At 44.5% G+C, this 24,249-nt stretch overlaps 1 protein-coding gene across 5 annotated transcripts; it reads left to right on the top strand.

The window, feature by feature from the left end:
- The first annotated feature begins 41 nt into the window (after positions 1-41).
- On the top strand, positions 42-20,808 carry kiaa1328 (KIAA1328 ortholog). Of its 5 annotated transcripts, none has more exons than XM_060069302.1 (12): positions 45-193; positions 446-481; positions 578-792; positions 1,010-1,098; positions 1,295-1,410; positions 7,392-7,501; positions 8,991-9,340; positions 9,488-9,709; positions 9,878-9,973; positions 10,203-10,297; positions 10,772-10,883; positions 17,260-20,808. In XM_060069302.1, the coding sequence occupies exons 1-12, from the start codon at positions 139-141 to the stop codon at positions 17,513-17,515; spliced, it is 1,752 nt and encodes a 583-aa protein (XP_059925285.1). In that variant the 5' UTR covers positions 45-138; the 3' UTR covers positions 17,516-20,808. The 5 variants fall into 5 exon arrangements, with proteins under 5 accessions (XP_059925286.1, XP_059925287.1, XP_059925285.1 ...); XM_060069301.1 differs by having other exon boundaries at positions 575-792; positions 10,775-10,883; XM_060069300.1 differs by having other exon boundaries at positions 46-193; positions 575-792.
- The last annotated feature ends 3,441 nt before the right edge of the window (positions 20,809-24,249 follow it).

The following is a 24,249-nucleotide window of genomic DNA, read 5'->3' as shown; positions in this document are numbered from 1 at the left end:
AGAGAGAGAGAACGGAGAGAACGGGCAACAACCAATCGTCTTTTGTGTCCACAGTAAAGGGCGGGACTTGTTTCCCTTCGCAACGCTTGGTTCCCGCAATAGGTCCATGGGTTCCCGGGGAGTGGCGGCAGTTTCAACATGGCGGCAGCCCTAACGAGAACTGAAGAGTCAGGAATATTTTGGATTAATGACAGTATCCTTTGTGTATTTTTACCTACCTACTGCTTTTGACATTTTAAGACAGATTTTGAGAAGCGGTCAGGTTTGTTTGTTTTCTTAAGCGTTAATATAACACCACACTAGGGCTAACTGTTGCATTTATTGGAGTGGGATGTTGTGTGCCTTTTTCCTCTCACTATGTTGGCCAAGGAAACATAATGTTGTGATGCTGAAAGGGTTAACGACAATGTCGTTGTGTGGTTATCACCTGAACTTTTGATCGCAGCATCAGAAGAAGAGCAGTCCGTTGTATTGGTACCAGGTGAGTGATAATGTCATACTTTTAAGGAAAGTTCCTCATTCTACACTACTTTATATCATACTTTTGATTTTCTTTTCCCTCAAACTACCTAAGGAGTCAGCAGAGATACAAAGTTTGGCATCGCCAGATCGAGTGAGAAAGATACAAAAATCAGAGACAAGCGTGACTGTAAAAAAAGTACCAAAATTGAGAGGCGTCAGAGTCAGTTGCAAAGCGCTCCTTCACTGACTTTCAAAGCACAGGACCTGATCCAACCCCACACTGCATTCACCATGACTACTCCTGCCAACAAAGTCACCCCCTTGTCACAGGTAAACAAATTGGTATATTTGTTCAGATTTTTCTCATTTAGAATAGTTTTTTTCCTTATCATAAAAAAAGGGTTATGCCAAATCCTATGACAAATGTGGTGGGGACAGAATGTATGTATTTGATACAAAGCTTGAATGTTTATAAAGCCTCATTATTATTTTGCTGATTTTATTTTATAAAGTGTTTGGTTGATGCTTACAATGTCCCTTATTCTAGACCAACACCACCAGAACCCAGAGCAGTTTGAAGGACCTCTGCCCAGAGGATAAGCGGCGTATCGCTAACCTCATTGAAGAACTAGCCAGGCAAGGCATTTTACTGACAATTTATGCCCAGTGTCGCCTGAACTAAAATAAGCTTAACAGATTGGTGTTATATACAACACTTCTCAAAATTAACATATTGTCCCCAGAGCAGAGAATGACAAGTTTACAATTTCTTGCATAAAAATGCATTATGCAATTCTGCCTTAACACTTCAGTATCTCATTTAAATTTCCAGAGTTAGTGAGGAGAAGGATGAGTCGGTACAGAGGCTGCGGGAAGAACAGCAGACATTTGAGCGCAAGATCCAACAGCTGGAGCAGCAAAATGTGCTCATCATTCAGGAGAGGGAAGGTATCCTTTCCATATGGACCAACTTGTTCTCTGCTTTTGCTATGGTATTGGTTGGATATTATTTTTAAAACATGCAAACCACAGTTTGCAGCACCTATTAATTTGGACCATTGCCACTTCAAAATGTTGACTATTTTGCAGACACTTGATGATGATTTTTTTTGAGAAACATAAACTGGCAAATTAGGCGTGCCTACAGGTAGACTGTGCTTAAAACCCACAACTTTCCCAACAATCGTGCCATCAATATATATATTTTAATACATTTTTCAAAAATGTAAATACCTTTCTTTTTGGAAAATGCATTGCAGGCTATTTTGCTAATGGGACTTGGTCTATTGGTATTGTTTTTAAATTAAATAAGAATTTAGCCAACTTAATGTTTTTTTGATTATTATGATAGCATGAAACCTTTTTATTAATTTTTCCTATAGAATCTCTGAACCCATATCGTAGGAGGTCTAGCGTCATATTTGATGAGGTAACCTGCCAGCTCTATTATGCAGCAATTCATGGGCATCGAACCTTCTCTTCCTTATGGCAAGCCAATTATAAAGTCGTGGCACCAGTGATGTATGCCTCCTTTTTATTATATGTTTTAAATTGAGGACATTACTGTAGTTGAATTAATTCAAAACACATGCTCATTCATTAGGCATACCTTATTAATCCTGTCTTCTCCTTGGTTTTTTGAGAATCCCCTTACTCTACAAATGCATGTATACTTTTGAGGGCAGGGTTTGCTCTTAACTAAAACGTCCTGTGTTCTTCAGACAACAGGTGAGTTTCACAGTTCCAGGGTACGTGTACATATTAGTCAGCTTTTTATCAACCCTAGGGACTTCTATATTATAATTGGTTTAGCACTAACAAATCAGTTGGAACAAACTAATTATGTTGGGAATACATTTGAGGGGAAGTGCCAGACTACATGATGCACAAATGGTATAAAAAAAATAGTTGTTTGCCAACTTGTAGGTCACAAACTGGAACTGGAAACAAAGCAAATTTAACATACGAATCATTTGCAGATCGGTGAAAGTTAGGAAGTATTTCTTCATGATGATTTGATTTGATTAGAAAATTGGCTTAGAGTTCTAGGAAGGAGACTGGCGTGTTATCCCCCTGGCTGAAACCCATTCGTGATACTTCTTTGGAGCCGTCGTTGTGTAGGAGTGCCTCATATAGCCTAGGGAAGACCAGCATGCTCCGTCCTCCCCCAAAAGTATATTTTATTTTTGGAGGATTCAAAAATAATTCACACAATATTTCAGCCAAGTGTAAGAAAGTTTAGTGAATGATAGTTTGCGTGCCTATTTTTGATGCATCCATGTTTTGGAGATCAGGTTTCCCTTGTCGTTTACTAAAAGTAGGCTTTATGCATGGCTTTATGCTATTTGCAATAAACCATCATTGCCACTGCCAGTGTAAAATACCTTTGCTTGGAAGCCATGTCCTTTAGTTTTACATTTGCAGTCTACACTACAAAATTAAATGCATGAATCTTTCAAGGAACATAATCACTTGACACTTGGTTACTTGGTGCTGTTGTAGACGATTGCATCATTTAGGTTGTACCTTCTGGCACCTTACACAATACAGGCCAGTAGGGGCCACCGTAGTCATTGGAAAGGAAGGGGTAAGGTTGGGTATCCAGTGGGTTGCCATCTGCAACCTCACCGCTAGTGGCCACCTAACTTTTACATACTGGACCTTTCAAGTAAAGTAAATATATTATATCATGGCTCTTTGCCTCTCAGTGTGCCACCCTTAGGCTTTCCTACAGGGGGCAGTGCTGACTAAGAGCAGAGTTAAACTACCCGCCCGCTGTTCAGAAGATTGTGATCAAGTGCAGCATTGACAAGCATCATTTTATTGATTGATTGATTGATTGATTGATGTAAACTTACAATGTAGTGTTTTTTTTCCTTCGTTTTGCCTTTGGCAGAGTGTTACCTATGGTTAATTTATCTATGCATCTATGTATCTATCTATCTATCTATCTATTTTACTGTTAACAAGATAATGGAGTTAATACAACTAGTCTAGAGATTTAAATCTTTACAATTTTATCACAAAACCAGTTACAACTAATTCTTTAAATATGTCAACATCTTGCCATACTTCCAATAATGACAATAATGCTGATTGTTTCACATTTGTTTGTTAGGATTTCCTAAACATCTGATTATCTGACTACCTGTTTTCACAATCTCACTCAGGTCAAACCGGAATGTGGCCAGCAATTTGAGTGGAAAACATTGCAAAATATGAAGAGTAATATGAAGAGTAATTGACCCACCTGGTTATTGCACGATTGGCAATGGCAGCAGGGAAAATGAGGGAAAGCACAACTCAATTAAAGGCACTTTGGCTCAGAGACTTGGCATTTACACCAAACTTCTAAACTCCATTAAAAAAGCATTTGAGGGGAAAAAGCGTTCGGATCAAAATACCTCAGGGGGACAACATAGTCTTTAAAGTGCACACAAGAGTCAGAAACGCGCTTCTCAGCTGGGCGATTCCGGCACTTGTGCGAAAGGTTAAGGAGACACCAAAGGCAAACATAGCGAAGGAGAATCTTGTCATGACTAATTCCATTAGGTATGGGCTTATCTTATCTAACAAAGATTCAGGGTTATCGAGCGCAGCCACTATGTTGGGCTGTATTTTAGCCTCTAGCCGCCTAGGATGAGAGGGAAATGTTCCCTTGATATTTTGTGAGTTTATTTGACATTTGAAACTGTCTGGCAATCAGGATGAAATGACTTTCAAGAGCAAAGGATGTCTTTTTTGTTGCGCTGCAAGGCACTTGGACCCTGGATAGAACCAAAGTCAGGGGTACATTGGCATCTCGGTATGCCTGTCTAATAATGTTTTATCCCTTGAAACATTAACCACTGCCAGCCATTGATGGAGTCATTCAGAGAAGAATTCCCACACTGTTGTTATTTTTTTATTTAACCCTAACCTCATTTGTATATCTTTTTCTTATTTTGTCTTTTAATTGAAGGACATTTCTTTGAACGGATACAGGCAATTATTATAAATAAAAGTCATCGTAACCGGCAAGATGGTTTACCAAACAATTAAGTGCCCAATATATATATATATATATATATATAGACCCACAAAAAAGTGCAATATACTGGTGTTCAGAACCAATAGGACGGAGCAAATACTCTTCCTGTACTTTATGTACTTTATACAGAAGAATACTTTCTGTTTCCCTGTTTTTTTTTTTCTGTTTTCTGGGCTCCCCAGTCTTATTTTCAATTTGTCAGGCGTTAAAGCTGCTGCCTAAACTTCAATCGCTTACCCATCATTGCTGTCTTGCCTATTGACACCCACCCACACACACTTACACACACACGCACCCACACACACACACGCGTTCGTAGACATTCTCTCTCTTGCTCTCTGGCTCTATCTCTTCCCCTTCTCTGGCTCAGTGTGGTTGACTTGACACACTGTGCTAAAGCTTTAAAATATTCCCCCCTCCTGTGCAAATGTGTTCCACCTTGAGGTGGATTTCATTATTTCATTTGTGCGCTGGCCTGACAGGAGAGTGAATCATTCTGACAGGGCCCGTCTGAGGCCTCTCCGACTCCAGCCCTCGGCTCTGTGTATTTTCGCCGCAGCACGGGGAGGCAGTTAGTCGTTGCCGTTTTCTTTTCTTTTTATTTGCCACTCTGAAGAAAACCTGACTAGTTTGTTCGGGTTCTTGGCCCCCCGATTGGCTGGCCTCTCAAGGCTGAGGAAGAATCATGTTTAGTGCAACAGCAAGGTGGGGTTTTATTGGGTCTTGCTCCTCTTCGGTGCAGATTACCCTGTGCAGGAGACTTTGTCTGCCTGTCTCTGCCTTGGGGGCCTCTGTTGCCATGGCCCACAGCCTGGGGTTGCTGCAGTACAGCACCGAGATCGCCTAGAAGCTGTTCGCCTCTTTATTGGTGGCAGATTGGATACGGTTACAGATTTATTAACAGATACATGTCTACATTGCAGTTCCAGCTACAAAACGATACTGCGTGCATGACGGCGATTTTTTTTGATGGAGTTCTTGTTGGTGTTTTTTGCCAAGAGTGACCGTGCGGATGTAATGCATTGACTTGCTTTGCTTAACATTGCAGTCAGTGTAATAAATCTACTCTGGGGAGACGAGCAGCAGCAGCAGTCCTCCTATAAAAGCGTATTCAGTTGATTCCCCGCTGGACCGTGTGCTGCGTAAACCGAGCACGTGGTCCATGTTTACATGATGGGATGTCCTTGTGATGCCCTTCCTCCTCCTCCATGAAGGACCACTCTACGGCCTCAATCAAAAGGGTTTCACTTCATGTCTATGAAAGCTGCTCCACAGCATTTGTCTATTGTGGTTCTTTCAATTTGAAGCCACCCACGCTCAACCAAACACGTTTGACCCCTTGGTTTTGTTTCCACGGGCTGATTTAAAGGCTGCCGGTGTGGTGTTTCCTTATGGACTCTACCTTCCATGTAGCCATGAGTCCCAGCTGTGAGTTGCTGCTTAAATTGAGCTTTTCTTCTCTCTTTTTTTTTTTTATCCAAGCTGTGTTGGGCAAAAAAAAAAGAGAACCCCCTCATCTCACGGCCCACCATCATAAAAGGATTAGTCCTGGAGGAGTCGCACTTTTACGCTCACCCAAGGCTGTGGCCGTGTGTGCACACAGCCTACTTTATTGAGTGGAGTTGTGTGTAGGCTATTTCATCCCTGTGTGTGTGTGTGTGTGTGTGTGTGTGTGTGTGTGTGTGTGTGTGTGTGTGTGTGTGTGTGTGTGTGTGTGTGTGTGTGTGTGTGTGTGTGTGTGTGTGTGTGTGTGTGTGTGTGTGTGTGTGTGTTTTAACTGCCTGCCTGCCCCCAGGTGTGAGGTTATTGTTGTTGGACTGCATGTGTTTCTTGTGTACTTCTTATATATATCTTTTGACTTCCGTGTTTATGATCTTTTTGTATGCGTGGCGGTGTGGCGGGTGTCATTAGTGGGCTCCCGTGTCGCAGCGGTAGTTGGGTTCCAGATTAGTTTGGTGCACTCTGCCAGCTCTCTGTCTGGCAGGCTGCCTCACACGACACCGGCCAGCCCAGCTCCACGCAGCTTGGCCCGACCCAGATGGCGACAGCTCGGTGCCATGACAACAACTTTGATTTTGTTGGCCACTTTTTTTTGCACTTTTTCTGCTTCTCAAGTTTGCCTCGACTCTCTCTTTCTCTCTAGTCTACTTTTCCTGTGATATGTGTTTTTTTTTTGTTTTGTACAAAAGAGGATTCTAAAGGCTGCTTCACATTCAGCTGAGAGTGTAAGAGGCGTTGTTCATCAAATAATATATTTTTTAACTCACTTGTTTGAGTGTTTCTAAACCACAGGATGTAGGATATTTTTAAAGTACTGTGTCTTATGATCTATTATAACACCTCATTGTTGAATGCATGATTCTGATTGTTCAATAACATACCAAGGATGTGCATTCTTTTTCAATAACGGGCCACCTCAGGCTTTTAAAAGGTCTAAATCAATGTGTGACAAATCAAACTTTAAAAACAAGGATCCAATAGAACTGCGACCGGATGTTTCCTTGACAATGCAAAAACAATGTGCTCAAAAAAAGTATTTCAGCTGAATTTAAGTCAATAAAAAATAATAATGTTATACTTCAAAGTAACTCACCTCTTCTTGTTGGTGGTATTACACCCCATCATTGATTTATTCCTTACGTATTTCCCAACAGCAATAAATCTATGTTTTATATTGGAACTCTGATGCCTGTATTGTGATGCATAGCGTCTTTTGGCTGCTTGAACTAGTGCTGTTATCAAGTAGGGCATATCGCAAATAATCAGAGCCATGCTTTGGTTAATGTTCAGATGCTGTGGACCAGCAGACTTGGGTTTAACAGTCTTGGCCAGGTTGATGTTTTTCAAGTCCTGTTTAAATTTTTTTTCCTGTTGGCCCCTTAACCTCCGATGCCTGAAGGCCTGCAGCAGCAGTACAAGGAATGCCAGGAGCTGCTAGGTCTCTACCAGCAGTATCTGGCCCAGCAGCAAGAGAAGCTCAACCAGTCCATAGCACAGCTTCACAACAAGGTACGCGCTTCAATTACGTTGCTGTTAATGCATGCATATATGTACAAAATATACTTTATGCATGTATCGATACAGACCTGCTGTCTCCGGCTGCTCATGTTCGTGTACAGAATGGGAGAGAGAGTGAGGGAGGATGTTATTGTGTGTGTGTGTGTGTGTGTGTGTGTGTGTGTGTGTGTGTGTGTGTGTGTGTGTGTGTGTGTGTGTGTGTGTGTGTGTGTGTGTGTGTGTGTGTGTGTGTGCACACCCTACGAGCCATTTTCAAACAACAGCCCTGTTTACCGTCCATCACAATACGCTCTCCCACTGACACACTCAGATACGTTGGAAACAACTTGCCGTCAATCGTGGGAACACCTTCCTTTCTTTCTTGCATTTTCTCCCCAGCAGAGAGTGCTTTTTACACCAGCATAACACGTGGGCTCCTTAGAGGGCTACAATCACTGCTCTGAATCGAGACCCCTTCTCCCACCACCAACCCGGCCTTAGTCTCTGCCCACCTAATTTATAGGCGCCGCCCGTGAAGCTTGTATTACGTAATCATGGCCCTTGCTCTTTGTTCACATGGCGATTTGTGGCTCGCCACGCACCTCTGAACTGTTTACGTTCTGTGAGCAGATTCCGCGAACTGCGTCAACGCAACTTTATGGCGAATCGACGACTATAAATGCCATGGCTGTGTGCAAACTGTCCGCGGCGCACTTCACGTTTGGCACATCACGCCGACTATAAATTCCTCCTTCGCAGGGCTGCTAGAGGACTGGGTCAGTCAAGTGGTCCCACAGTGTCTGTGAGTGATGGGTAGTTTCCTTCTCCCTGAACCTTAGACCATTCGTTAAAGTCTCTTCCTCTAGTTTGATTTCTGAGATGAACACGTTATGCCTGTCTCTGTCTCAAAATACCCCTGACTTGCCACCGTGCTCCAATGAAGGTCGGCGATGAGAAATCCAAAATCAAATCTTTAAACCTTTGAGCACAGACCACATGTTTTATTGACCAAAAAGGATCTGCATTTTTGCTTCAGCATTGGTAGGGGACGTGTGTAATAGGAAGGAAACATCAGGGGATGTGTGTAATAGCAACGAAAAGGCAGGGAACGTGTGTTATAGGGAGGGAATGCTAGGTAACGTGTGTAAAAGGGAGAGAAAGACCTGGGCAGATGTAACGGGGAGGGAACGTGTTCAATAGGGAGGAACAGCAGGGAGAGGGGAACAGGAGGAGAACTGCAGGGAACGTGGGTGACAGGGAGTATGTACTGGAAATGCACTTGTTTCCCTGTACTGCATTCCCTCCCAGGAGTTGGGAGGGAATGGCAGGGAACCTGTGTAATAGGGAGGGCACGGCAGGGAACCTGTGTAATGGGCAGGGAACGTGCAGTATTGGCACTGCCACATCATGTTCCTGGCTGATCCATGGTGTGGTGAAAAAAGGCGGGCTCTGACGGCCTCCAAGTCCCTTTTGTCAATCGCTTATTTATTTCCCCATCCAGGTGTCCGTCAGTGAAGCAACTCCCGGCAGACCCTCTGGCAGCAGGACGAACGGGTCGACTCTGGACGCCTCGCACCCAGGCCCTGATCCCGGCCCCAAGGGACCACCCCGCACCCGAAGGAGGGACAGTGGAGGCACACGGGAAGCCCTGGCCTGCGGTCGCCAGACCCTCTCGGACACGACCCCGCCGGACTCCTCCTCCTCTTGCGAGAGCGGGCCACCGCACGTGCGCACGGAGCCACGCAGAGCCCGGCGCGGCTGCGGGCATTGTCCGGCCAGCGGAACCAAGCCGAGGAGGGAACGGGAAGAAGACCAACGCCTAGAGCACGGCGGACCGCAGGCCTGCAACGGGTATGTCCGTTACACTTTATCATCCATACCTCAGAAGTCTCCTCCCCCATGCCTCTGTTCCCATAATCCCAATCTGTATCATGAATCCGCGAGGCGCCCGTTTAGCTGGAGAGCTGACGACACCGTACACATTTTTTCCCCTCGCAGGCCAAGCGAGGCGGGGGCCGCGGCACCCCACGGGGGCCGGGCAGCCCGGACGGACCCTCCCCTGGACCACGAGCACTGGGAGGAGAAGAGGCACCAGCTGCTGCTGCAGAAGCTGCAGCTGGAGGCGGAGAAGGAGAGGCTGCAGACGCGGCTGGCCGAGCAGGAGGAGCGGCTGGCCAGACAGGGCACGCAGCTACGGCAGTCACGACTCGACTACAGCAGGTACGGCGCCGCCGCGGCCGGCATATGGTGACCTCGCCGGCTGCCATCTGTTACCCTAGACCCGACGAGAGATTGGTCGCTAGTGAACCTTGGTTCCCCCCCCCCCCCTCTCTTTTTGGGTTGCCAAAGTCTAGATTCTCTCTCTCTCTCTCTCTCTCTCTGCTTCAGGTTCCAACAGGCCACTCAAGCGCAGCCCTCCTGCTCCATCACTGGAGGTGGGGCGTCACAGAGCGAGCAGCCCTCGAACCGGCATTTGTATTTCGGGTGCGGTTGACTCACACGCATGAACACACATGCACACACTGACAAAACACACACACACACACACACACACACACACACACACACACACACACACACACACACACACACACACACACACACACACACACACACACACACACACACACACACACACACACACACACAACCCCTACATCTGGGCCACTTGCTTTGGGTTTAACTGGATGTGATGTTCCTGTGGTTTTTACAGTGGGTGTGAAGATGCAGATGCTGCAAAGCACCTCTTGAGTAAAGATCTGCCGCCGACTTCAGCCAACGCTCTTCAGAAGGAGCTCTCTATGCACGGTGAGTTCAGAGAGCCTATTTTTCTCGGCTAGTTGGTAAACCACATGCCTCAAAACTCCTAACCACAGGCGGTTTTGTTTAGACAAGTTTGTGTTCATTTTAGCGCTGATGTATGCAAGAAAAGTTCTGGAGAGTCACTCTTGAGAGACACGCACGCACACACACACACGAGCATGCACACACAGACAGATGCATGCGTACACGCACGCACGCACGCACGCGCCTCATTCATCTCCTTCCTCTTCCGATTTAAATCATTCCTCTTAATTCCAGTATACGTCTACCATCATGATCGAGACAGTTTGTGCCCTACAGTCATCATCAGCTGTCCTTCATCTCTACACACACCCTGTGTCCCGTGCCTAAGTCGTTTTCTGCTCTCTATTTGTTAAGTTGCAACAACAAAACATTGAGCCGTGCTACCTGTTTCGTCTGCCAAGCAGCCATTTTGATCTTTGACCTCTCTCCCGACAGAAGCCTTGCGGTGCTCCAGACAGGACATGGCCACGTCACCGGTCACCACGTTTGCCCCAATCCCTGAGGCCATACCAGCATGTGCCTTACCCCTGAAGTCCCCTGAGGCTAGGTAAGGATCTCCTCATAGGATATGACTTAAAACAGGATCTTAAATGGGTTTTGGCTTTCGCCCTCTCCACTGCCTACAATCAGATTGGCAGGGGTGTAGTCAGAATGTTTGTTTGATGTCACCTGGTAACTCAAAACAGCCAGTGACATTAACACATGCAATAGCATGCTTTTAAAACCTATACAGGGGAATGCATTCTACTTTTTGTGTTTTGAGTTGAAATTCCCAGCATGATCAATCCGTAACCCACTACTTCATTCACGACGCAACACTTTACATCTAAAATAAGTTGTATTAGGGCACGCTGTTCCTTTGAAGGATTTGTCTTGAGGGATTGATCCCACGGACCTCCGTTTCAGCCGCACACTTGATGTGACAACTTAATCACGTTGATTTAGACTTTGAGACAACGCGCTAACCGGTGAATCAAAAGCGACGTGGCTGTAATTGATGTCAAACCGTTTCCTGCTATGCACAATCTATATTCCTGGTTTCATCGTGTACAAAAAAAGTGTCCCGAATTGACCAAGAAAAGTTGGCCGCAGGAAAACCTACAGACTCACCTGGGGGAAAAAAAGAGAAAAGTTGAGGTGTGAATTACGCACAGGAAGGTAAATGAGGCCGTTTTACTGGTCAAGCTAACTTCTACAGCAGGCTGGAGCTAAATGAAGCTCCTTTCCCGGGCCAGCTAATACTGTGGCCATGGCTGTCAGGAGCCACGCTGCGTTCCATTAGTCGGCCTAGCGGGGACCGAGCTGCAGGTGTAATTGAACAGACTTCTGGATGCACACACACAGACATACAGACACACACACAGTCACACACAGACACACACAGAAACCCACTCTTCTCCCTCTGCCACAGTAATGAGACAGAAAACGGGGGAGGGGAAGAGCAGGGTGGGTGGGATGGTTGAGGGAGGGGGGGGGGGGGGGGGGGGGGGGGTGTGTGTGTGTGTGTGTGTGTGTGTGTGTGTGTGTGTGTGTGTGTGTGTGTGTGTGTGTGTGTGTGTGTGTGTGTGTGTGAGATGGCGGGAGCGTTGGATAAAGTGGAGGAACGGAAGGAAGAGGAGTCGGAGGAGCTGGTGATGGATAGAGCTGCGAGGTGCAGGGGAAGATGGAGGCAGCAGGCAGAGAGGGACTGGGGAGGACGGGGATGAATCATTGAGTGTGGAAGCGTCACGGGCGCTCTCCAAGAAAGGAATTCATCGCCGCTCCTCTTCTCCCGCTTGTTTGAGAAAAGTAATTAATGTGACAGTGTGTGGTCTTCCCTGTGTGGTGCTGCATGCGTGTGTGCGGCGGGGGTGTGCGATGCATGCGCGTGTGGGTGAGGGAGGGAGTGTAGTGCATGCTTGTTTGGGTGTGGGCATGGTGCATGCGTGTGTGGGTCTTTGTGTGACTGTGTGAACATGTGAGAAGTGTTACAACAACAACAAGAACGACAACAATGACAAAACCTAGCTGCAGAAGGCATTTGTAAAATAATAGCATTGCAATGCATGTTATTGTTTGTACCGTGATTTATTTTTACCTGAGGCGGCGTGTTAATGTGTGTGGTTCCCTGTGTCGTGACGCTGACAATTCCTCTCTGTTACGACCTGATGTTGACAAACGAGCCCCCCTTACCCCTCTGCCCCCCATTCCCCCCCCTCCCAACCCCTTCGCCCCCCCGTACTCCTCACCCCACTCGGCCGTGGTACCATAGCTCTCTTCATGGCAGCACACCCAGTTCATTCCTTCACTTCCCATGAGTAACTCTCAAGCAAAACGGTGTGACGTCCAAGTTGAACTGTAATCTCCAAGCAGATGGCTATTAATTCCAGCAAGGGATACCGGGGCTATCGGACCATATTACGACCCCATTTGCACCCCCAAACCTGATTAAAACCATCGCGGTGGACTCCACACTGACTGTTTACTACCGGTTGTGAGTCAATCGCTCAAATGCCTCCCACTCATCCATGTGTGGGCTTTAAACATGCCCATGATGGAATAGTGATGCAGTCATTAGCATCCGATGTATGTTTTTGTGGTCCATGCGTTCACAGGTGGTGAATAAAATACTGGAAGCTAAAAAGAAAAAGCTCTATTTTGATTTACTGCGGATGATTAACAGCAGTAAATTAAGTGTGGATTGAAGTGGCCATAATCCATTTTTTTCTGATCCTGTTCTTGCTTGATAAATTATGATTCTACATTTTCTGTTGAGCACTTCTGTACTCCAAAATGACAAACACCTGCAAAAGTCACACTGGTTGGCCTTAATGGGCACCAATGCCTCATTTAAAGCTAGGGTAGGCAATTTATTTATCAATTCATTTTTCATATATTTGTTAAAATTCTCAATACAACCGATGGCAATAAAACAAACTGAATTCCAGTAATTATGTCTGTCGCATGCCTTAATTAAGCCTATCCGATAATTAAATTCAGCATAAATGAATTGATGGGATGGCCTACCTCTCCATCCTGTGGGCAGAATGCCCTCGCACTCATTGCACATGACTCAAGTCTTCCACAAGGCAAGGCATACCTATTGCTGAAGCTAGCATGCTAGTCGAGTGTTTTGGGGGAGTGGCATCAAAGGGAGGCCTGAAGAAAGGGATGAGATTCTGTGGGCTGGACCTTTCCAAATCCAGCTCACTCTGGCTGGTTTCTCAAAATTGCCTACCCTGTCTTTAATGTAGATTATATGGTTGTTGTAGTTTGACACCCTTTTATTTATTTACACTGGGAACATTCATTGCATTATTCACGCAGTAACCTATTCTACCTGTGATCTTCAAGTCGGAAAACGGTAGTGTTCTGAATGTTTGGGAGGGCACTAGTACTGTTTTGATTGGGGATGTCTCGCAGAGAACCGTTTTATTTCTTTATTATTCATTCAAAAGGCTGCACTTGAACATCTCTGTAAGCCTATAAAATACTGCATTGCTGTTGAACCTGGGTCTCTATGTTGTCATATTGACGCATGAACTTGGAAAGTAGCGGCGTCCTTGGCGATGCATATTTGTATATGCGACAAATACTGTAACCCTATAGTGCTTTTATAGATTACACAATGCAAAGAAATACCCTTTTCTCCAACGCTGGGTCACGAATCAATACATGTTCTCCATGGAGAAATGTTTATTTGTTTATTTTCCTTATCAAACAGTCGGCGTAGCGTTATCTTGCCTGTCCTCATTTCATATCGCAGCACCCCCGAACGACCATCGAAATTGAACCAATTCAACGGAGAGGTGCAAATGGGACGGCACAACTCTGGGGTCAACGTGAAGCCCCCCCCCCTCCCTCCATGAATCCCGCGCCGGTCGCTAATGAGAGAGTTCCATCCTGGCCTGCCGCTGGGCGCCTGCTATCGATTGGCTGTAAAATTGACATGCGGGGAAGACGCGGCAACCATTGTTATGTTATTTATTTTTGATGTCACTCTTTGGCCTGCAAATGAAAAGGAGCGCTGGGGTGGGACGGCCATGCTTAATGGAACGGGGGGGGGGGCCGGGAAGAAGAGGGGGGGGGGGGGGGGGGGGGGCGGCACCTCAGGGAAACTATATGCGGCGTACCCTTTGGGGGTGGAACCCGCACCCACGTTTAAAGCAGCCCCGCGTCGAGTGAACGGAAGCGGGTTGAATATAATATGTTCTATGTACATCAGAGTAGCGCCACTCCACGTTCCCGCAGAGGCCGTAAGGGGTGAGGGTTTGAACGACCGCCACCGCGGTAATTGATGTCTGCTCGGAACTACATAATGGGACCTTTTCTGTTCTTCATAGCCCCCTTCATAGACGCTAAGCGGCCAATTAGTCATGGAGAAGAGTCCTTTAAAGTTATTAATGGTGCGTGCACACTGAAGCACCGCTGTCAGTCAAGTTATCTACCCCCCCCCCCCTCCTCAAAGTTCTATGGAGACTACAGGAGGCTTCTTGGATGGCTAGTCGGAACGATGGCGCGATAAGCAGAAGCTAAACCAGAGTCTGTGGCTTCAACATGTTGATTAAGACGCATGTCAATAAGTAAAAGATTCAACAAAGCTTTAGTGAAAATCCTTCCATTATGTGTTTGTGTGCACCTGCTGGTGTTTGTCATGGACTGAAAGCTGATATGTGGCTCGAATAATTTGCCTTTGCACCTTACTCGGTGTATAATCAGCCGAAACACATGAGTGAAGTTATTTGCTTTTGTGCTTAAAACACTGTTTGAAAATGTACGAACATTATTTGTGTTTTCCGCGTGCAATCTCTGCTCTTTAAACCTTCGCTGTGCTCCCTCTCCCCCCTCACCCCTCCGCCGTCTTCACACTTCCTCCGCCCAAACTACTGCCCCCAACGCCCCCACCCCCAACCAAAACACTCGCCTTGTTATAGATTGTGACCGCCGGTAAGTGATGCATTATTCATTACCACAATGTCGTCAGTTGATGGATGGCTGTTTGAGAGCCCTGTCCGTTAAATAAATCAACAAATAAAAATGCAAATTCTCACATTTCCAGCGCGGGAGCCTAGCCAAAGTCCCTCCTCCCCGCCCCCCCCCCCCCCCAACACACACACACACACACACACACACACACACACACACACACACACACACACACACACACACACACACACACACACACACACACACACACACTGCATTTTTTTTCTCTTCACGGATCTGCACTCCCCTCCAATCTCTCCGTCACTCACATGCATGGCCATAGATGCACGTGCTCGCACACAAGCACACTTGGATGCAAACTATTATTGACAGGCAGAAGGGTAGCAAATGAGGGCGGCAGATTCTTACTTCAGCGTCTTGTGTCTTCCCTGGCTTTTCCAACTCTCATTACACACATACACACACGCGCACGCGGACACACACACACACACACACACACACCTTTGTGGTGATTGGGTGTGTGCGTAGAGTGAAATATGCACGGCCTCTTGCTCCTTTCATGTTCCTGTCCTTTCATGAAATCGTGTGCTGCTGAAATGTTAACACATCAGATAACAACAAGATTATCTGTCCCTCTGAAGTCATGTCTGGTGAAAGTCGCCATACCCCGCCTGAAAGCCCTGGCACCAGCGTCTGTCTGTGTGTGTGTGTGTGTGTGTGTGTGTGTGTGTGTGTGTGTGTGTACACCAACTAGAGAGAGTGGGTGTGTGTGTGTGTGTGTGTGCGTGTGAATACCAACTAGAATGTGTGTGTGCGTGTGCACATGCGTGCGTGCCCGCGCCTGTGTGTGGATGCAAATCGATGCAGCTTAAAACGAGCAGAGAATTATGTGAGCAACATCAGTGGACCGTGCTTTTAAAGAATTCATGTTTTGTACGTGGAGTGCTCGGCGTTGAGCTGTGTACACACTGAATAATTGATCAAGGCAGCCAGACTGAAGGATTGAATCTCTATTAGCTTAATCTTCCTCGTTTTGGTTTATTTATTTCTCCCCACATTCTTCTTATTTCCATTCCAGGAGAGAGGAAGGGAGGGAGAGAGAGAGAGGAAGGGAGAGAGAGAGGGGAAGGGAGAGAGAGAGGGGGAGGGAGAGAGAGGGGGAGAGGGGGAGAGGGGGGGGGGGCTTGGACCTCTCTCCATCTCCCTCCACTGCCTTTCCCCGGCTCACACCTGTAAGACTCTAGGCTTTGCTGCCTGCCTGCCAGAGTCTGTTTCCACTTGTTAACGCCGCTTGTTGAAGTTCAGAGACCCTTTGGCATTAAACAGCTTTTTGTTCTTTATGTGTAGAGGGATTTGCGTTTGTTCCTCCTATGGTTTGTGTTTTGAAGCAATGCGATTAAGCGTGAACAGGTGGCCAGAGCGGTCTTTGTAGTGGGCCATTTTTTGTGACGGCGGGGCCTTGTGTGTAAGGTTAAAATGTATGTGTTCTGCTTACATATTCACTCTTACTTTTAGAGTATATCCCTGGCTGTGCTTTTGTGAAGAACCGGTTTTAAGGCAATTCGGGTTTGTTTATTTTGAAAGATGCTTTAAATTGCATCTCAACGACTGGGTTGGGATTCTAGCAGGGCCAAAAGCCATCCGAATGTAATGCTCCCGAGCAGCTCCGTTGGTAGAGCAAGGTGTTAAGACTGCCAGGGGTCTGTGCTGAGTATGTATTCCCTCACATTGTACCCATTCTAAGGCACTCTTCGGGTAAAGGAGATGCATAGCATCCATTATTGTCTTTAAAACGTCAAATAGTTCCAATTCTAACCCTTGTCTTCATCTTACTGGTTAGTGTCTGTACATGTTATATGATCTTCCAATACACCAAACATCACTTCTCGACATGGACGGCTGTAGTGAGTTCAGATTCGACGTCCGACGATCGACTCACTTGAATCTGAAAGGTCAACGTTGATCAAACGCGCCTCATTCTCCTCACTTCCCCCCAGGTTGGACTCCTCTCTCCTGGAGCTGCTGGAGGTCTTCAGCCCCATCCCTGTGCCTCCCCAGCGCCCGCCGTCCTTCCAGAGACACAACGCCACCGTGCCACACGGGGCCCTTAGGCCAGGCACCGCCAGGGCCGCCTCCCGATCAGCATGCCTTGCCCCTCTGAGCTCCTCCGCCTCCTCTGGACGCTTCACCCAGAGCCCCCAGCAGGACCTTGAGGAGAGCCAGATACTGGAGGACATCTTCTTCATTTGCTGAAGAGTGAGTGAGTGAGTGTGTGTGTGTGTGTGTGTGTGTGTGTGTGTGTGTGTGTGTGTGTGTGTGTGTGTGTGTGTGTGTGTGTGTGTGTGTGTGTGTGTGTGTGTGTGTGTGTGTGTGTGTGTGTGTGTGTGTGTCACTTAGAGGGGTATAATGCTAATCTGCGTATGTTCACCTCTTATGTCTTAACAATATTTGGAAAGTGTTCTGCTAATACTGTATATTTTAATATAAATAAACCTAAATTCACTCTAGAAGTGGTTGTACCCTCATTTGCATGCAAGTGTTCTGTTTGTGGCCGAGTCACTGGCTTATGCTTAAGGCTGTAGAAGGTGTGTCCTTGGCTTGTTTGTCGAAGAGGTAAATTGTCGTCGGAATCTAAGCACCCAACAGTGTGTAATTTAGCAGTAATTGGTGGTGTCAGAACAACGGGCTGTATTGAGCCAACAGGGGTATAACGGTGACAGTTAAGGTCAGTAAACATCACTCAGGACACAACAGAGGTATATCTTTTGTTGTTTTTACTCTAGACTGTGCTTTATTATTGGGCTAAGCTGAGACGCGTCATTCATTTAAAATTACAAAAAGAGTCCAGGGTACCAGAGAGTGGTGCAGTCTGGAGAGAGAGAGAGAGAGAGAGGGGGTGAAAGCCTAAAGCAAACTGCCCAATTAGAAGCTTAGCTCAACAGGAGCGGGAGGCAAAGCTCTATTATGCAACATTCAGTCCCCCGCCCCCCTACCCACTCTCCACGTGTGCTGAAATCGGGAAGAGAGTTCCAGAATACGTTTGTTGTTGAAACCATCGTTGTTGCAAAATGTAATTCGAGGAGTAATACTAGTGATGTCTCCGAAACAAAATCATCGATAACGGCGTTGAGAGATGTCCATAAACAGATTGTTGATGAAATAGTGCAGATTTCATTGAATTAATGCTGTTGATTTGAAGACAACAGTTGAAGATCAGAGCTCTGTCAAACAGGAGGGAAGCAGCACAAGTAAAAAAGACAGAAGAAAGGAAACTCCACTAACCGAAGTGGTTCATGCAAGCAGTCAAACATTGATTTAGCATTTAATCTGGTATTTAATACCATGAGTACCGATGTGAACTTAGAATACTATGTTATTAATACATACCTGATTGATTAATCAGCATGTTATGGAATGTTTCATTGATAAAACTTGCACATGATGTCTAAACAGGTTGTTTTGTACAATCTTTTAGCAAAGTGAATTGGCTAGTAGAATGTTAGAAATACAACAAAAAAATGTAATTTACAGTGTTTAGAGGTACAGTAATTGATTGCAATAGTGTAACAGCAATACTCTATTGTATTAAACCTTCAAGTGGCTGACTTTTGGATAGGAGTCGCCAAATTCTCCAGGTGTCAAATACAACCCTATGAAAAAAAGGAAATAATTAAAATAAACTACAGTAATAATAAATAGCAGTTAAAACCATAATATATGGCAGTAACAGAGCTCTGGTCTTTAGTCAAATGGCACAAATCAATAAATAAACAAAACAAATAAATTAATGGAAAGCAATAAAAATCTTGTCTTTGACATCACTTGGTCAATTGGAGCATTATTCTCCATGAAAGACGTGCTGAAGGCCTTTGCGCACAGGAACAATGATCATCATTAAAGACAACGATGCTGGCTGTCGCATGTCGTATAAAAACTATTTGGTCACGTACCAACTCATAGAAAAATAATGCCATGTAAGCATGCATATGATATCGCACATGAGTCGTAAATAAATATTTAAACAAATTAATAGAACACTTCCAAATACTTGTATATATATATATATAAAAAAAGAGAAAGGTCAATGCATGTCTAAGCTCTAACTGAGGTCAGTGCGCTCCCTGACGGTGTCCTGGATAAATGCCTTGCTCAGGTCCCATAATTGTACCATATCCTAGAGACTTCTTCCTTGTACCTGGTTTTCAACGAATATTATCATGTTTTCATTCATATATTTTTTTTGTTGGTTTAGTATTTAAAGTATCATTTTCAATCCAGTCCTTGTAGATAGCAGTAAAAGTCCTATAAAATATGCAAACCTATGTACAGGAGGAAAACAGAGCAACCCAAAAAAAATGTACACTATATTCATCGGTTTATCTATATATTTATATATATATTTATATTCAAACGTTTGCACCGTTTCTTGTTCTTTTGAACCATTTTTTTGTATTTTTTTTCCTCTTTTTCCCCACACTTCTAATGTAAACAGTTGCAGCTGAAAATCGGAGCAGGTGAAGATGAGCATTCGACTGGCCTTTGTCCTTTTTGCTTCCCCTCCCTCCACTCAGTTAACATTGAACCGGCAAAATTGCCCACATTATGACGGACGTTAAAATGTTCCTGGCACAGAAATATATGCTGGAAAATGCCTTATTGAGGCAATTATTCATAGTAGATACTGTACAAACTTTAATATTTTTTTTGAAACAAATCCTTGTCATCGATGAGTCTGGCGTGGGATTGCCTATTCCTGCCAACAGAGTCAAGGAAATGAAATGGCACAGTGGAGCTAGCACAGATCTAAGGACATTTTATCGTGTCATGTTTCATGGGTAGAGTTGTTGCCAGAAGATGATGCTATTCTTTTTTTTTAATTGAGCAATCTCTCACATTACCCCACCGGTGGCGTTAATGAAATGCCTGCTTCAAGCTGGAGCGAAATCACCTTGAAATGAATTGGTTTGTGTGGGGATGTTTCTTCTCCTCAACCTTCCTCGTCTGCTTTCCTCTTCAACAAAAGTTAAAGCACTCCTTCAAGCTAGGTACTGGCTTTCCCCTTAGAATGTCATGGCGTAGCGTTGGCCTACATAAGGAGATGTTCTTTTTTTTCTTGCGGGCCACGGCGTGTATGGGCCTTGTTGATTTAGGAAGGTAAATGTTAACGGTATTCAATCTGCTTGAGAAAGGTTAGCCATAGACGCTAGGGAAATGGAACAATAAGCAGTTAACAGTTAGATTTGGAATGGCGGCCAGCAGAAGCATGGTGTCATACCACCTTATAAATATTAATAAGGCAATCTCGACCATCCCTATCTGTGTCGAGTACAGAGGCCAATAAAACCAACTCCCCTGACCTTTTACAGGTATATAGAAAGTGTTCATGCCATTTACAATAATATGAGAAACTCTGCGCAGAATCAATATAACACCGGCTGGCATCATATAGCACGTATGATTTTGATATGCTTATTGCTTCATTTTCATAAATTTGTAAGATTGAAGATCCTATGAACCAATGGGTAAGGTAATATTACAAAACGAAAGGTATCCCAAAACTCTAATGTTAAGCGTTATAGATCCATACATTAACTGCAAGATGTTAGAAAAGCCACTCTTTGAATTCAGCCTTAACTTCCTTCAAATGTTTTTTTCCAGCCAGAATGAAGCACAGGTGAGGAGTGTGAGGTGAAGATGAGCGATGCACTGATCAGAACCATGCTGACATCGTCTGTGCCCCTCAGCGCAGGCAGCCTCCACACCCGGAGGACCAACTCGGTGACCTCTCCCTACCCCCAGAGCATGCCACCTCACGGGCCCCCTGATCGCAAACGCTAGCCGCAGACAGACAGGTAGGTTGCAGCAGGTGCCCTCCACCTGGTTCAGTCGTCCCCCAAGGTGTCCAATCAGGTTACCTTAATGCCCACATCAATTCCTCCATGTGTATCCCGATGACTTTACATTAATACTAGATGCTGATAATTTTTTTCCCTTGTTATCCAGAGACACCAATGAACCGAGTCAGGTATTCTTTTGTGTGTGTGTGTGTGTGTGTGTGTGTGTGTGGTGTGTGTGTGTGTGTGTGTGTGTGTGTGTTTGTGTGTAAAAGTCTGTTCAAATAAAAAGACTTGCATGCACTGTGAAGCTCTCCAAAAAGACGGTTAAGAAATGACATGGGTCTTGCTGTAGGGGTTTTGACATCATAATAGCGTGTTGGCTGCTTGGAGTTCGGTTTGGGTTCGGCTTGAGAGCACAGTGCTGGATGGCGAATACTGCAGGTGGCAAGGCAACCTGGACGTGGTGGCAGCCCGTTTGCTACATGCACTTATCTGAACGCAGAAAGAGAGCAGTGAGGGGGGAGGGGGGGGCGTGAGACTCATTCATTTTGGTTCAAGTTTTCAAAGAGATGTGTGCACGTTGTGTTGTACGGTATGTGCGATGGTGTTTGTGTGCGTGATTGTGTGTGTGTGTGTGTTTGTGTTGTTGGTTGCGTTTGTCTCTGTGTGTGTTAATGTAATGTTGTTGCATTGTTGTGTGTGTGTGTGTGTGTGTGTGTGTGTGTGTGTGTATGTGTGTGTGTGTGTTTACGTGCACAGGTGCTCATACACGTGTGAAGCTCAAAAGATATGTTTGGAATAGAGTCGAAGATAATTGTCCTTGTCGTCCAAAGTTATTTAGCCTGATTCTCTTAAAGCCTGCTACTGAAATGTGGCTTTTTGCATTTTTCAGATACTATTTACACCATGTGTGTATATTTACACAGAGACACATCTATATTTCAGCAATATCTGATGTGTCAGCATATAGGTAATCAGAGATAGGAATGGCTGCAGTTTTGGGAGCTGCCAGATTTGCGATTCTTCCCAAGCAGAGCAATGTATCTAACTCCAGCTAAACTCTACAAAAAAATTACAGCAACATCGTCAGTAGCCGTCCTATATACAGACACACACATATATAAAATATGTGCATATAAATACATATATTTGTTTTTGATTAATATCTATTTATCCATATATACTGTATATATATGAATACGTTTGCTTGAATGCTTGGTATATATATGTACTGCAAATATAAACAAGTTCATATATCTCAAAGGTATCGGATGTTCCTTATCATAACTATGAGGTTAGGATGTCAAGATATAAAAGGTAAGGCTGTGATATGTGAGCAGCCCCTCCCCATGCACTCTCCATCCCACCCCAGACAAAAAGAAATGAGGAGAGAAAAGAAAAAGAAATCAAAACTTTCTTTTAAGTAATTGTAAACTAGCGAAGTGAGCGACCCCATTTGGTCATCTGAAATAGTTTTGCCTGTATTCAAAAAGCATATCAGCAATATATATGTACATATACATATGTCGTATATATATATATATTCGAAATGTACATGTCTTTTATAGGCAACTCCTTAGCCAGGTAACACTGATTGAAAGAGATGCACTGGTCCGAGTATATTAGAGCTACAAGTCCTCAGCAATAAAAATGTTTGGTCTTTTGGTCCCTAAAACAACTAAGGAATGACAGGTAAGACTCCCTGGAGACCGTTGCTATAGCTCTCCTTGGCAACAGTATCCCCTGGAAACGGACAGGCACTCTGAGCTAAACATGGCCATCCCAAATTGAAGCCAATTTGTGTCCTGAAAATATCACATTCCCTTAAGTTCTCTCTCTTCAAAAATGTGTCTTTTTCGCATTTCAAAGTCTGGAAAAAAAATTGGTCTTGAAAAGCAAATTGCCTCATGTTTGACCCACCGTAAAGAAAGATCTCCGAGGGCAATCCACAGATCTTTTTTCAATCATTTTTTTTAGTTTTTATGTTTTTTCAAGAGTTTGTTTTTGTTCAGGTTGGACTTGATGTCCTTATTTCCGTAAATAGTTCAGTGGTCAGTTGGTCGTTTTTGAGGGGTTTCTGAATTACTTTTTTTCTCTTCATCTTCATCTTTGCGATTTGACTAAACGTCAACCTTCCTGGTCCAGAAAAAAGGGTGTGTTTCAGTCAAGTTGGGAACAGTAAGGAGAGAGGTGTGTATGGGTGTGCAGGGCGAAGGGGCGAGGGCGTCCTAGGTTGGGCCAGGCTGGTACAAATACAAAGTCTTTCTTAGTTCCAAAGGTTTCGATACATCCAGCGTTCTTTGTCCTTCACTTGGTAGTCGCTCTCTCTCTCGCTCTCCTTTTTCTGAAGCAGCCTCAGTGGTCCATTGGTCGAGAATGCACTCGATGACAGATAGCAAGTAGTCAAACATGTGGTCCAGCTTTACATAACCTAGAGGGAGTTAAGAGAGAGAACAGCGTATTATTGACAAACACTATTAAAGATTAAAAAGGTCAGATCGACTGAAAATGTATTATTCAAACTATTAAAAGGGTTGTTTTCTAAAGTATTCTATAGTAGTCCTACAATTGATATTCTGTGAAACACTAGAGAAAAAAAAGTTAACTATTTTATAAATTATAAATAATTCTATTATGATTAATCTAATAACAGAGATAATTATCCAAACATAAAATAAACAATAATGAAACTACCGAAATAAAAGTTACTAGGGTTTAAGAGGGCCGCCATAACGTCCAACGGCAAGAGGAGTCCTTGTCAATATAAATTATGTCGGACTCTTAAACACCTTTAAAACTGTCCAAGTCAGATGGTCTACGAAAACGATGTAAACACCTCTGTGCCATATTAACAAATTACATCATACATCTCCTTTAAAAAAGCACATTGAAGAAGACCACATATATTTTCTTATAACTCTCTTACAATGCATAATATTTCTTATTCATTCTATTTCATCAAATGAAAATATGGAGTTCAAAGTGTTTTATGGTTTTTTTCTGGAGCCAGCATTTCTCCGAGCTAAAAATAAAAGAACGAACCCTCCCAATAACATTGAACGTGATTGGAGATGTCACATTGAATTGGAATCGCATATTTCTGTGACGCGTTCCTATTAGATGGCGGGCGCATCCTCCTGAGCGCGACGA

The sequence above is a fragment of the Gadus macrocephalus genome, chromosome 13 (genome assembly GCF_031168955.1).
Source record: "Gadus macrocephalus chromosome 13, ASM3116895v1".
Classification (NCBI taxonomy): Eukaryota; Metazoa; Chordata; class Actinopteri; order Gadiformes; family Gadidae; genus Gadus; species Gadus macrocephalus.
Note: the sequence above shows the minus strand (reverse complement) of the source record. Positions and strands in the feature narration are given on the sequence as shown.

What these genes read in the sequence shown, in the direction of transcription:
- kiaa1328 (XM_060069300.1), top strand. Translation starts at nt 139, where the DNA reads ATGGCGGCAGCCCTAACGAGAACTGAAGAGTCAGGAATATTTTGGATT. An exon ending in GGACCGCAGGCCTGCAACGG is followed by an intron (nt 9,341 to 9,487) that starts GTATGTCCGTTA and finishes TTCCCCTCGCAG; the next exon opens with GCCAAGCGAGGCGGGGGCCG. An exon ending in TCACGACTCGACTACAGCAG is followed by an intron (nt 9,710 to 9,877) that starts GTACGGCGCCGC and finishes TCTCTGCTTCAG; the next exon opens with GTTCCAACAGGCCACTCAAG.